Here is a 12,438-nt window from a genome sequence, read left to right on the forward strand (position 1 = left end):
CCCGCGCGGCCCCCCAGATCAGCGCCCGCGCGCTTTTTTCTTCGCTCCCGAGCCGGCGGCCTGCGGTGGCGTGTGCCGACGTCATATGGGCCGCCCGCCCCCGATTGGCCGCGGCCGCCTCACCAGACCGCGAGCGCACGGTACGCGGGCGGGGCGGGGCGCGCGGAGGCCACGCCCCCAGGCACGAGCGGGGCAGCGGGCGCCGAATCACGTGACCGGGGGCCCAGCTACCCGCCTTATAAGCCGCGCGCGGGGTGCCGCGGGCCCAACTCCGGGCATTCCGGGTCGGGACGTCCTGCGCTTCCTCCTCCGGGACCTCCTCCGTCGGCGAGCCCGCGGGCGGGCGCCCCTCGGCCAGGTACGCGGAGCGCGGCGCATTCCCGGGTGGGAGCGGGGCAGCCGGCCTCCGTCGGGGCCGCGGCACCGAAGCCGACCCCAGTGGGATCCGCTGCACTCCCGACGCCCGCGGGCCCGGCCCTGGTCCCCTCCGCCCGCGAGGACCCCGGTACCTCGTACTGGGCGGCCTGCGCACGCACGGGGTCTGGGACACTTTGGGGTAGAGGGGGCGCGTGCGGGTGGGAACAAGTCGGCGCTGCAGCCCGTGCCCCCACCCCCGACCCCCCGTTGCCCCCTGTGCGCCGGTCCCCGCGGCTCCCGGGCAGGCAGTTTGCCTTGATGTGCTGGCGATGAAGGAGAGCACAGCCTCCCGGGTGGGTCTCCCCGTTTCTTGGAAATGAACTTGGCCGCGACCCCGCCTTCCCGCCCCCCTTTCCTTCCAGGAAAGCCCGTCCCACCCGGTGACTGATGCCCAGACTGGACGATCACTTCTGGAGCTGTTCCTGTGCTCAGGGCGCCAGGCACCGCGGCCGCCCGGCAGCCCGCGCCGGAGGGCTGGCGGCCAAGGTGGGAGCGATGATCACCTCCTCGGTGGCCGGGCCCTCGCTGCGGGCGGCCCACAGTGCCCCCCACACCGATCCGGCTCTCGGGCCTCGGAGCCCGGGCGAGGGGGCCCGGGGCCAGGGCAGCGGCAGCGGCCACGCCACCAGCTGGCACCACCACCTGCTGCAGAGGAGCCTGGTGCTCTTCTCTGTCGGCGTGGTCCTCGCCCTCGTGCTCAACCTGCTGCAGGTGCAGAGGAACGTCACCCTGTTCCCCGAGGAGGTGATCGCCACCATCTTCTCCTCCGCCTGGTGGGTCCCTCCCTGCTGTGGGACAGCGGCTGGTGAGTAGAATTTTTTTTATAAGATGTCTGTTTGCTCAGTGATTTTCAGGCTGAGAAACATTTATTTGAAAATGGAGCCATCCGGAGGAAAGGCATGCATGTCCGGGGTTGATGTTCTCAGCGAGAGGGGAGGACAGGAACCCACGGCCGGCCTCCAGGTGGGAGGAGGCTGATGGAGATGCGCTGGGAGATAGGCGCTGGGCCAGCCCTTTCCCCCACTTTGGGGCTCGGAGGACGCGACAGTGTTTGGGAGCCAGGGCTGTCACCCGGGCCAGCTCCCCGATTGGCCGCCTGCGGAACTGGTGAGCAGAGGCACCTGGCCGCCATTGGCTGCCGGTGCAAACACGCTACACGCCGGGTAACTGAAAACAAACTGTCACGTGGGCAGAGGCGTTGCCAGGGAACCGCCTCCCTACTTCCTTCTGCGGCGCAGGCCCGCCCCAGCCTGTGGGGAAGAGAGGCCCTCGCTGGGCTGCGGGGTCTGTGCACCCAGCGGGGCCCCCGTGCGGAGTGATAGCACAGGCCCGTCTAGCCGCTGGGCAGGCAGACGGTCTCAGCAGAGTTTTTGGTGGTTCAGCTGGTTGGATGAGGATGCTGAATTGTTCCCGGCCCAGATCACATCGTACTTCTCAGTCACACAGCATTTGGGAATCAAATCCTGTCAGCGACTTCCTGCAGCCTCAACTCTGCCACAGTGGGCTGGCCCCTTCCGAGCACCCCAGGAGCACCCCACGATCTGGTGGGCGGAGCAAACTCCTGCTCAGCCCAGAGGAGGAGCACCCAGCCATGCGCTGGGTGGCTAGCCCCTCTGCTTCCCCTGCTCAGCTGTAGCTCCATATTACAGATGTGGACACTGAATCACAGGTTCAACACCGCGTCCAGGGGGCAGGGCCTGCACGAGTTCTTAACTCTCCGTACTGTCTCCCTGGAGTCGGGTCAGCAGACTCACTCCCAGGAGCAGGGAGGCGGGAGGCTCAGGGTGGAGCGTGTGTTCCAGCCAGGACCCCTGGGACTGGGGACACTGGTTTCTGAGCAGGGGGACAATGTTTTCTTTTTTTTCTAGAGGGACAATGTTTTCATCTTTGTCCTCAAAGGTGAAGGTCCTGCTTCATTTTTTGAAGCCCTTTAAATACACGCTGTGCCGGTTTGAGAACTAGCTTTAGATGCGAATTCTATTTTCCATACACATTTGGTGCAATAGTTTCTTTGGATCAAAAACTTGATCTTAGTCCGGCTGGTGTGACTCAGTGGTTGAGCGTCCACCTATGAACCAGGAGGTCACAGTTTGATTCCCGTCAGGTCAGGGCACATGCCTGGGTTGCAGGCTCAATCCCTAGTGTGGGGCGTGCAGGAGGCAGCCGGTCAATGATTCTCTCTTATCATTGATGTTTCCATCCCTCTCTTCCTCTCCCAAGCTCTGAAATCAGTAAAAAAAAAAAAAATTATATATATATATATATATATATATATTAAACTTAATCTTAAAAATGAAAGGTTTAGCTTTCTTTGAAATGGAATCTTCAGGAAATTCTAGGAATGCTTGAAACAATTCCTCAAACCCTCCTTTTATTTTTTTTTTTGGACCATCACCCACGATTCTGAGAACATTCCATAGTACCTTTCACCTACTTAGCTTTTCATTTTAAAAGGTAAGGTTAAATTATAATGCAGTAAGTTACAGAGTTTGGGATTCTCTTTTTCAAAGCTCCACAATTAGAACTTGAAATGTAACATGAAATTGAAACTGAAAGTCTTTCGTTTTCGAGTTTGGCTAGAGCTGTGTTTCCTGTTTCTCTGTTCAAGAACCTAGAGCAGTTACCTCTCCCGGAGGACAGCCGACAGCCAGGGGCTCTGCCTGGCCTCACGCCTGAGCCAGGTGCGGTGCGGAACCTTCATCCCACACGCCCTGTGGTGCATCCGCACCAGTCACCACGTGCCTCACGCTTTCCGCTGGCTCCTCTCCCAGAACCCCACGCCTTCTCCCGGCTCCATTCTCTTCTCGCTCATGCTTTCAAATTCTGGGTCTGAAAACTTTCTAACTGCTCAGATCCGGGGAGCTAGCTCCTCCTCTGTCTTCTTGTTACATAATCCTATTTTACACATGAGGAAACAAACAGTTTCCATGCCTGGTCCCTGGTCTCCCACAGGGCAGGCCTGGGCTCCTGGGGACAGATGGTGCCCTAGGTCTCCTGCGGTCAGAGCTGCCACCCCTCACCACTGAGTCCAGTGCCAGCCTGTGGGCACGGGGCCTCTGACCCGGACGTCAGTGCGACCAGCATCAGCGCTGGCCCTGCTGGAGCGTCAGACTTACGGCACGACTGGGCCTGGAGAGCTCACGGAGGCCCCTCTTCCTTGTAGATGGGAACCACGTGACGAAGCAGAGCAGGCCGCAGAGCTCAGGCCTGTGTGCTGGGCCCCTGCTCAGGTCACGTCTGCTTAAGTAAATCAAAGACTGGTTTTGCTCTAAACTGTGATATTTTTTGTTTGTACTCGAGGAGAACAAAAATATAAAACTAGTCTGAATTTCCTCATTACATTACCACAGGTTAGTCTCCTGGAAAAGGACTGGTTTGTGTAGTCTTAATTGCCACATAGAAAGCCTGTCATTTTAAGCTGTTATTGGTCATGTTATGTTATTCTGACTGTTCTCTTCTTGTCTGGCAGCGGTTGTCGGTTTGCTGTACCCCTGCATCGACAGTCATCTTGGGGAGCCCCACAAGTTTAAGCGGGAGTGGGCCAGCGTGATGCGCTGCGTGGCGGTGTTCGTGGGCATCAACCATGCCAGCGCTGTATCCTTCCGTGGGCGTGCCATGTCCGGAGCGTTCTCTTCAGTCGTGTGTGGAAGCGTTGCGTTACTTGGATGAGTGTGTGCTGTCTGAGCCTGTGGATGATGTTCTTCCACGTTTTATTTTAAAGCCTGTCGCTTAGTTTACACTCAAAGGTTTTAGCATGGCCCTGCGTCCTCCGGTTTATTTCCCAGGTTATTTCCAGAGACGGTGCAGACACTGCCCAAGGCCGAGTGAACTGTTCTCTCTCCTCTGTCGGCAGTATCTTACCTCCTCAGAGTCTGTTCTTCACGTCCTTGCATTGTGGTGACCTGGTTCTTGCGGCCCATTGACCACTGGTGACGGGGTCACTGTTGCTGGGCTTCTCCCAAAAGGTCAAGGCGAGGCCTGGCCGTGACCATGGCAGTGCCCGGCGGTCCCCAGGTCCCCGGTGGAGCGCATGACTTGGAACATAAGTGCATTTTGGGAGGAAGGTCCATAGTATCCCGGGGCTCAGAAGGTTTATGGCTCCTCGAGAGTCTGTTTTCAATCTTAGAGAAAGATACTCTCAGAGCTACCAGTTCCTCAATCTGCTCCCCTCTTGATGGTGAGATGCCTGAAGGGTGCTTGTTCTAAGATATCTTAGCTCTGACAAGTTCACTCTGCCACCGGCTGGAAAGCAGAGCTGCGATGGAAGCCAGCTGCACGTCTCTGCGAGCGGGCTTGCGTGATGACGAACGTGGTCTGAGAGGGTCTCACGCCGACGTCGAGGAGAGCACTCACAGTTCCAGTTACTAATAAGATGAGAAATAAGAACTGGACTGAAGATGCCTTACTACCAAAATAGGTTGTTTTGTGGCTGAAATGCCAGCAGGATTTTACATACGGCTTTCAGAAGCTTGCCTGTAAGTTGAATTTGTACCCAGTGACTTCATAGAAGCTTCAGGCCACCTTGCTCCCGGGACCCTTGTGTCTGACCATCTCTCTGCAGCTCACTGGGTAGCTTTTACGGATGGAGAATTACGTGCACAAGAAGAAAAATACGTGTAGGCTCTGGGGTTTTCTGTGTTTTTTAGTCTTATTAAATAGCACTAACTTTTCCTTAACTTTCCATCATCAGAAGTTGGATTTTGCCAATAACGTTCAGCTCTCCTTGACCTTAGCGGCCCTGTCCTTGGGCCTTTGGTGGACATTTGACCGTTCGAGAAGCGGCCTTGGGCTTGGGATCACCATCGCCTTCCTTGCCACGCTGATCACCCAGCTGCTGGTGTACAACGGCGTCTACCAGTAAGCACGGCCCGCGGGTGGCAGCCCCGCCACTTGGCTCAGACGCTCCCGTTTTATTTATGCATAGAGCCATAGACACGGCATGACATGCTCAGAAATGCTGCTTATTGCGGAGTCCATGTTGGAAATGCACCGCCCACAATGTCCTGTAAAGGGAAACCACCTGGAGCGAGAAAGAGCGCCCTGATGTTAACACCACGGGTCCCACTGCAGGACTCACGGGCGGTTGGCTCAGCCCCTTTCTCCTTTGTCCACAGGTACACCTCCCCCGACTTCCTCTACATCCGCTCCTGGCTGCCCTGCATCTTCTTCTCCGGAGGTGTGACGGTTGGGAACATAGGACGACAGCTGGCCATGGTACGTGAATTGTCACATGGGCGCCGGCCCCTGTAGTTTCTCAGCTCCGAAGGACTGCTTTATGGAACGTTTTCTGTGTGTTGACAAATGTCTCATTGAGACTCAGCAGCAACAGTTATTGAGAAAAGAGTATATTTTTTTAAAAAAAAGATGCCCAGCTAGTTCTTTGCTCGGTCACACGGGTGCCGATACCTGAGAGCACAGGCCCCTGACTTCCTGTGGCCCCGCGCCTGCGGCCACGCGCAGAGACCACGCGAGACCAGCAGTGGGTGGTCTGTCCTCCCTCCTTCCCAGGTGCAGATGACGTGGGGAAAGGGCGTCCGAGGCAGGCGGAGCCCGAGGCCAAGCTGCCCACCTGCGGGTGCCAGGTCGGGCCTGGCTCAGCGTCACGGGAGGTGGCCCTACCTGGCACAGCCTGTCCTTCCTGGGAGAGGAAGAAGCCAGTCCCCTTGGCACAGCTGTGCTGAGAGCCAGCAGGAAACGAAGTCGGGGTCAATGGCAGTTCTCGGTAGTTAAAATCAGCGTCTGAATGCTTTTCGCAAAGAAAATTCAGTGTGGACATTTAACTCATTTTGAGTTGACTGACTCAAGGGCTTAACAGAGCTCATTGGGCTACAAGGAGGCTGTTCGTGGACCCGCTGTCACTGCTGTGCAAGAGCTGAGCCACGCCACGCTGCGCGGGTTTTGCCTAGCTGGATGCTTCCAGTGGCTTCTGTGTGCTTGAAGCCCATCCTGAGTCTGCAGCAGCCTCCTAGAGGGTTTGAAACTTGCTATTAGAGCCAAAAAAAGAAGAAGCTAGAGTCTCAGTAGGACCATTGCTCTAGATAAACAAGAGGGCTGTCTCGGAAAATGTATCTCTGTCCCTCGTGTGGGATTCTCGAAACAGGACATTTCTGTGCTGGCTGGGCACCCGCCCTGCCTTTGGTTTCCCTTCCATCCCCCAAAGTGTCTGTAAGTCTTCTGAGGCTGCTCCCTCCTCACGGGAAAGTCACGGCCCAGCTCGCGCTCCCACTCAGTGGCCTTCGGGCCCGAAGCCCTCTCCCCAGGGAGCCCCCCCACGTCAGCCGGAAGGGAGGGTACTTTTCCCTGGTTCTTGCCCTTTCCTGGGGACACAGAGAGCCTTTCTGAAATTCATGCTGCCGCCACAGCAAGAAGACGGACGTGAAGCCAGATGGCCTTTCACAAGACTCCAGCTGGAATGTGGGGAATTACTTTTGCTCCAGATTATGTCGGGGCTGAGAATGAAAAATACACTGACAATAAGGGTTGTTTTAGAAAGTGGAGACTCCCGTCGCAGCGACTGTCCCAGCCTCACTGTAGTTTCTTACGGCACCTTTTGTTTAGGGGGTTTTCCCCCAAACCACAGCAGGAGGTGGTCGCCTACTGCACCCGCCAGATCAGGGCCTCGGCCACCACTGCCCAAAGCCCGGCCACAGGGAGCACTGAGGCCCGGCACCCGGTCCTGCAGGTCTGGGCGTCGCCTGGAATGGCCAACCGTAGGACGTGCCTGTTCTCTGACAGGCGCTCGTGGCGCGGGAGGCCTAGGTTGTGCCATGAAGTGGCCTCTTCAGAAAGAGCAAGCGACACTGTTCTCCTTAGGGAGTCGGGATAAGTGAGCCTATGTCTCTATGTTCTTTCTTTGGAAAAAGGAAACAAATTAACAGCTTTCGTGTTTCATTGTGTTTGTAAATCTAGGGTCACTCTGTTCAAAATTGGTTGGTGTTTTAGAAACGGGGCATGTCACCCGGCCAGGCGGCGGTGGGAGCCGCCCTCGCAGCCCTGTGCACTCCCACGGGCGACGCGAGGAACGCGCCTGGCTCCGCGCTGTCGGCCGGTTCACAGCGCGCTTTGAACTGACCTCTGCCAGGTGTGAGGCTGTGACAGTGACGAAGGCGAGGTCTGCGGGTGGAGACCCCAGGTGGGCACCGTGTTCAGCGACCAGGTGTGGCCGAGTCCACTGTCACCATGGGCTCCTGCTGGTCCGTCGTCACGGCGATTCTTGTCTGTAGCCTCTTCAAATGCATCCCTGTCCCTGGTTCCGTCCTGTCCTCTTCAAATGCTTTTCTGTCCTCACCCAGGTGCCTCCCCTTCCCTAGCCCCCCCTCACAGAGAAGTATAGTCAGTCTTCACTAACACTGTTGACAGGTTCTGCGACTTTGAGCAGTTTGACCACAGGCTGATCGACACACAGGGGTTAGGTTCCCTGCAGCTCATTGGGCTACAAGGAGGCTGTTCGTGGACCCGCTGTCACTGCTGTGCAAGAGCTGAGCCGCGCCACGCTGCGTGGGTTTTGCCTAGCTGGATGCTTCCAGTGGCTTCTGTGTGCTTGAAGCCCACCCTGAGTCTGCAGCAGCCTCTTAGAGGGTTTGAAACTTGCTGTTAGCAGCTTAAAGTTTTATCTCAAAAGAGGTCAGGCTTCCAGCTGCCGTGTCCCTGCGCGGTGTCTGCCTCCCTCGGCTGATTGCTGGCGGCAGGGCGTCCTGCGCAGCAAGGAACTGGCTCTCCTGTGGCGCTTCGCTTCGCTTCGTTGTTGGCTGACAGTCCCGGTGTGGCGGGCGGCAGTAGGAACTGCCCTCCCCATTTTAAAGATGGAGAGGCAGCCACTGGCCCGAGTGGGTGCAGAGAGGGCTGGCGCTAGGCTTGTCGCGAGTGTGCCCTGCGCCTCCTGATGGAGGACACACAGGTCACTAACCTGTGAGAGGGTCCTGGGCTCGCACAATCGCCACCCTCTCACCACTGCACACCCTGTTCTTGGCGGCACGGTGCGTGGGCACACGCGTCCGTCTGAGCTGGTGCCGACTCCTGCCTTGTCGTCCGTGCTCTCTAGTCCCCGACCTGATGCGTCCCCGCACACACGGCTCTGAGCCCTTTGTGAGCCGGCCTCACGGCCAGGTTGCGGTGCGAGTTCTGCTCTGGGTCCTCGGTCTGAAGTTGCTGCGGACCTTCCTCTTCCTCCTGCCCGTCTCATGCTCTCAGATGGCCGCTTCCTAAAGGTCTGCATCCTCAGCGCTCTGGGGGATGACACGGCCCCACGCTTCTTACACATCTGTCACAGGGGGTCTGGTCCTGTAGCCAAGTGGCCCCAGGCGTGTCCTCTGCCAGCGTTCCCGCTTCCCGTCTCCGTCATCACCCCGGTCAAGGGACTTCCCCCTTCACCTCTCAGGTCCGCCCAAATGCTAGTAGCTCTGTGTGCACTGTGCTCATTTTACTCACTCTGTCTCTCTGTTCTCATAGGGCGTCCCCGAAAAGCCGCACAGCGACTGAGTCTCCCGCCACTGCTTCTGGGGGACAGCCAGGCGTGGCACCGACACCCAGGCTTGGGCGGGGCAGCGACAATCTTCCCTCGGGATCGCGGAGACTGGCCTGACTCACCAGGACTCCCCGGGGAAACCGCCCGTTTAGGTGAGCAGGCGCCCAGAGGGACAGCTCGCCTGGAGATGCCACCTCAGCTCCCTCGTGCCTGCCCTGCCCTGCCCTGCCCTGCAGACCCTGGACCCGGCGGAGGCAGATGGGCCGCGGGCGCCGTTTCCGAGCGTTCCATGCTGTTTATCTCATGAGAAGCAAGTTGCCATGTGACAAAGCCTTGAACTAAAGCCCAAGTCCCAGCTCTGGGTTTGGGTCCTGCCCACAGTGGAGAGCTTGCCGGTGCTTAACAAAGGCGAGTGTGATGAGATAGGAACGATATTTATCTACAAGATTTAAAAATAGGGCTGTGTGAAAAAAGAGCTGCAGGGGCACGCACTGTGGTCAGGACACCAGGCCCACCACGCTCTGCGGCGCACCTGGGGTCACGGTGCCCAGGGGAGCCCCCGCACGCTGAGTGGGGGTTGAGAGGGCAGCTCTGCAGGGGACAGTGGGTGAAGTCGGGTCTGCCCTGGGTTTCCGCCTCCATGAGCCAGACTGCTGTTTCCTTGATGCTCTAGCGTCGAGAGGACTTTGCCACGGCCCTATAGGATCTGCAATCTGTGATTGCCTTGTGAACGACCGTCCGTCCCTGCTCCAGCACTCGTGTTTCCGACTGTGCCGAGGTGTTGGCGAGCACAGTGCATCCACCCACTGGCACAGGCCACGCGGGCCCGGGTTGCAAGCATCGGGTCCTTCACTTCAAGTGCAATGTGTACGAAAACCAATCTGAGCCTTGTATTCTCTACATATTTATTTTTTTTAACGAGTGAGATGTTAGAGGTTCTCCATCCATTTCAGCCCTGCATGGAGGCAGGTCAGCAATAATTCCTCCCGGGAAGTCGCTGTTGCCATGCCCACCTGAGCCCGGCTCCTTTCAGTTCTCCAGTTCTGTGGGTTTCAGTAAACGTAACTCTTACTTACAAATGTATCTTCTTTTATATTTTGAAATGTACATGTTTTTGGTTTAAATTCTGGGAAAGCAGCTTGGTTAAAAGGCTCCTGGGATAGAAGCCGGCGGTCAGCGGGCAGGACTGGGCACTCGGCTGCCCGGGATCTTGGTTGTTTCAAAGAAAATCTCTTACAGTAAGTTCTAAGTTACTGTGGCTGATTGTTTTAGGAGAATTTTGTTGAGGAAAATGAGATTGTCCTCAACTTGGCAATGAGCCCCTATACATTTTCTGAAGACGAATGACCAGAATGTGCGAAGGTTTTTCAGCAGAGACGCCAGCGTTTTGTGAAAACCGGAAGTCATTATCTGAAAGCAGTCATCGAATCTAAATATATTTGATGATGGGCAAACAACTAGTGTTTTTTTTCTCTTCAGCTGGAAGTAAATCTGTATCTCTTAGCAAGAATGTGGCCAAAAGATGTGAATCTGGAGACTCCCTTTGCCAATACTTCACAGCGAGTGCACGAACCAGTGACCCACGTCTTAGTCACTTGTGTGACCAGTGAGCCCGGCACAGGAGGAGCAGGGAGGTCGAGTTCACACTCAGTGTCGGCATTGTGTTCTTTTTGCATTCGTTTTTTATGTCTATTAAAGGTTCAACACCAACCATGTACTGATGGGTGTTTCTTCAAAATGGGGGGGTGTTAGGATTTGGAATGGACCCGCCTCAGGGAACCAGGACTCCACTGCAAATCAGCTCGGGACCTGCCCTGGGGATGGGAGTGGTGGGGGGCTCCAGAGAGGGGCATGCTGGGAGGCAGGGAAGGGGCCGGCTCAAGTCACCTGCGGTCTTACCTGGGGAACGTTCCTGGCAGATTAAAGTCCGGAATCAGTTATAATGAAGCCACATGGTGCCCTGTGTCCCCCTCCTTGAGTTACAGGCATGCCCTTTATCTCGGGGGTAAGAGGGAGAAAGGCCACCAAGTTAATCCTCCCACACGTGGCCTGCGATCCGCTGTGCATGAAGCAGGAAGAATGTAGGCCCCGGAACAGATCCCAGTGGCGCCCCGAGGAGGCCTGTCCCCAGGGAAGCAGGAGGCTGCAGGCTGACCAGCAGCCCCTGAACGACGGATGAACAGATGACTCAGACACAGTCTGGCTGTGAAAGAGGGCTAAGGGGCCCCTGGCTCTAGTGGCCAGAGCAGCCTCGATTGCCTGCCTCGTTAGCTTTTTATTGGAATGTTTATCTTTAGATGCAATCAGTAGGGTGAGTAACCTTGGGAGGACACATGTTACATTGTCCTCTAGGCCAGGGCATCCAGGGGTTAAGCATAAGGAGTCCAGTAAGCAGCTGGGGGTCTGCAGGGCACAGACTTGGTTGGAAAGGTCAAGGAATAATTAGGGGCTCCGCCTTCAACACTCCCCTTAGTCTCCTCTGAGTCAGAATTCCTATAAACAGGGCAGGCGGCCTTCCACACACTCCCCTTTTCTCAGAATGTCCTCCTGACAGCTTTCCGGCCAAGTCCCTGTGCTCCCATCCAGTAGGCCTGGTTCTGAACCCCTTGGTGCTTCCCACACCAAGACGAGGGCTTGCCCTGGGCGGCCCAGTTGCCCCCATACAGTCTCGTGCAGGTGAGCTGGTTAGCACTGGGTGACTTTCCCAGGTGGGGTTGGGGTGCCTCACCATCCACACCCTCCTGGCCTGGTTCCCTGGTGCCAGCCTCCACTGGCCGCTGCGGGCTGAGCCACAGGGAGCAGGTCAGCAGCACCTCACACCAGCCCGACCTGCTCGCCCAACCTCAGGAGCAGGCTTCCAGCCCGAGGAGTCGTCTTTTCTGGGCAGAAGGCTGCATTCTCCGGCACGTCCCTCCCCGGCTGTCCGACCACCTGAGTCTTCCACGCCAGGGGCCTGACCATCACCCTTCCCTATTCACTCCGTCACAACAGCTGCAAAGACCAGTGAGGCCTGAGGTGTGAGAATAGATCAGGCCTGGACAGACTCCACAGGCCCAAGAGGAGGAGAGACTCGACAAGATTCCCCAACTTGGCACCTGGTCTTGCCAGCCCAGGACAGGTGTCTAACCACAGCCGGCCAGCTCGGGGCTCCCCTCCTGCCCTGCGCCGTCACTCCCCAAACCCGCAGCCACGGTGGTGCCTCTGAGCAATGGCCAACGTGCCAACGAAGTGATTGAAAGAACAGTTCAAAGTTTCACGTGTCCAAGGGAAGCACCTTCCAGGTTAGAAAAGGGTGCCGTTCTTTAGAAATCGGGGTGCAGAGAAAAGCCCTGACTCCTCATCAACCAAATGACTGCGTCTCCGGAGAGATCTGTGTGCAGGCAGTCGTACAACTGGTCATGTCAAAACATGAGGAAGAAGGGTTGGTAGACCCACGAGCAAGTCACTCCTCCCTGATGGCAGCTGCCCCAGACACAGCTCTTTGGGGCCCCGGTTTCTGTTTCATCTCAGTGACCCCAATCCCTGTCCATAAGAGGGACTCGAGGGAGGGAGGAGTC

At 57.0% G+C, this 12,438-nt stretch overlaps 1 protein-coding gene across 2 annotated transcripts; it reads left to right on the forward strand.

Annotated features, from left to right (window-relative positions):
- Window positions 1-204: 204 nt before the first annotated feature.
- On the forward strand, window positions 205-10,595 carry INSIG1 (insulin induced gene 1). 2 transcript variants are annotated; one of them, XR_001351181.2, is made up of 7 exons: window positions 205-358; window positions 780-1,222; window positions 3,887-4,011; window positions 5,108-5,274; window positions 5,532-5,631; window positions 8,459-8,624; window positions 8,866-10,595. XR_001351181.2 is itself a non-coding variant. In XM_006102921.3 (6 exons), the coding sequence occupies exons 2-6, from the start codon at window positions 805-807 to the stop codon at window positions 8,893-8,895; spliced, it is 840 nt and encodes a 279-aa protein (XP_006102983.1). In that variant the 5' UTR covers window positions 206-358; window positions 780-804; the 3' UTR covers window positions 8,896-10,595. The 2 variants fall into 2 exon arrangements, 1 of the variants encoding a protein (XP_006102983.1); XM_006102921.3 differs by lacking the exon at window positions 8,459-8,624 and having other exon boundaries at window positions 206-358.
- Window positions 10,596-12,438: the final 1,843 nt, after the last annotated feature.

Source organism: Myotis lucifugus, unplaced genomic scaffold (assembly GCF_000147115.1).
Source record: "Myotis lucifugus unplaced genomic scaffold, Myoluc2.0 scaffold_442, whole genome shotgun sequence".
NCBI classification, from domain to species: domain Eukaryota; kingdom Metazoa; phylum Chordata; class Mammalia; order Chiroptera; family Vespertilionidae; genus Myotis; species Myotis lucifugus.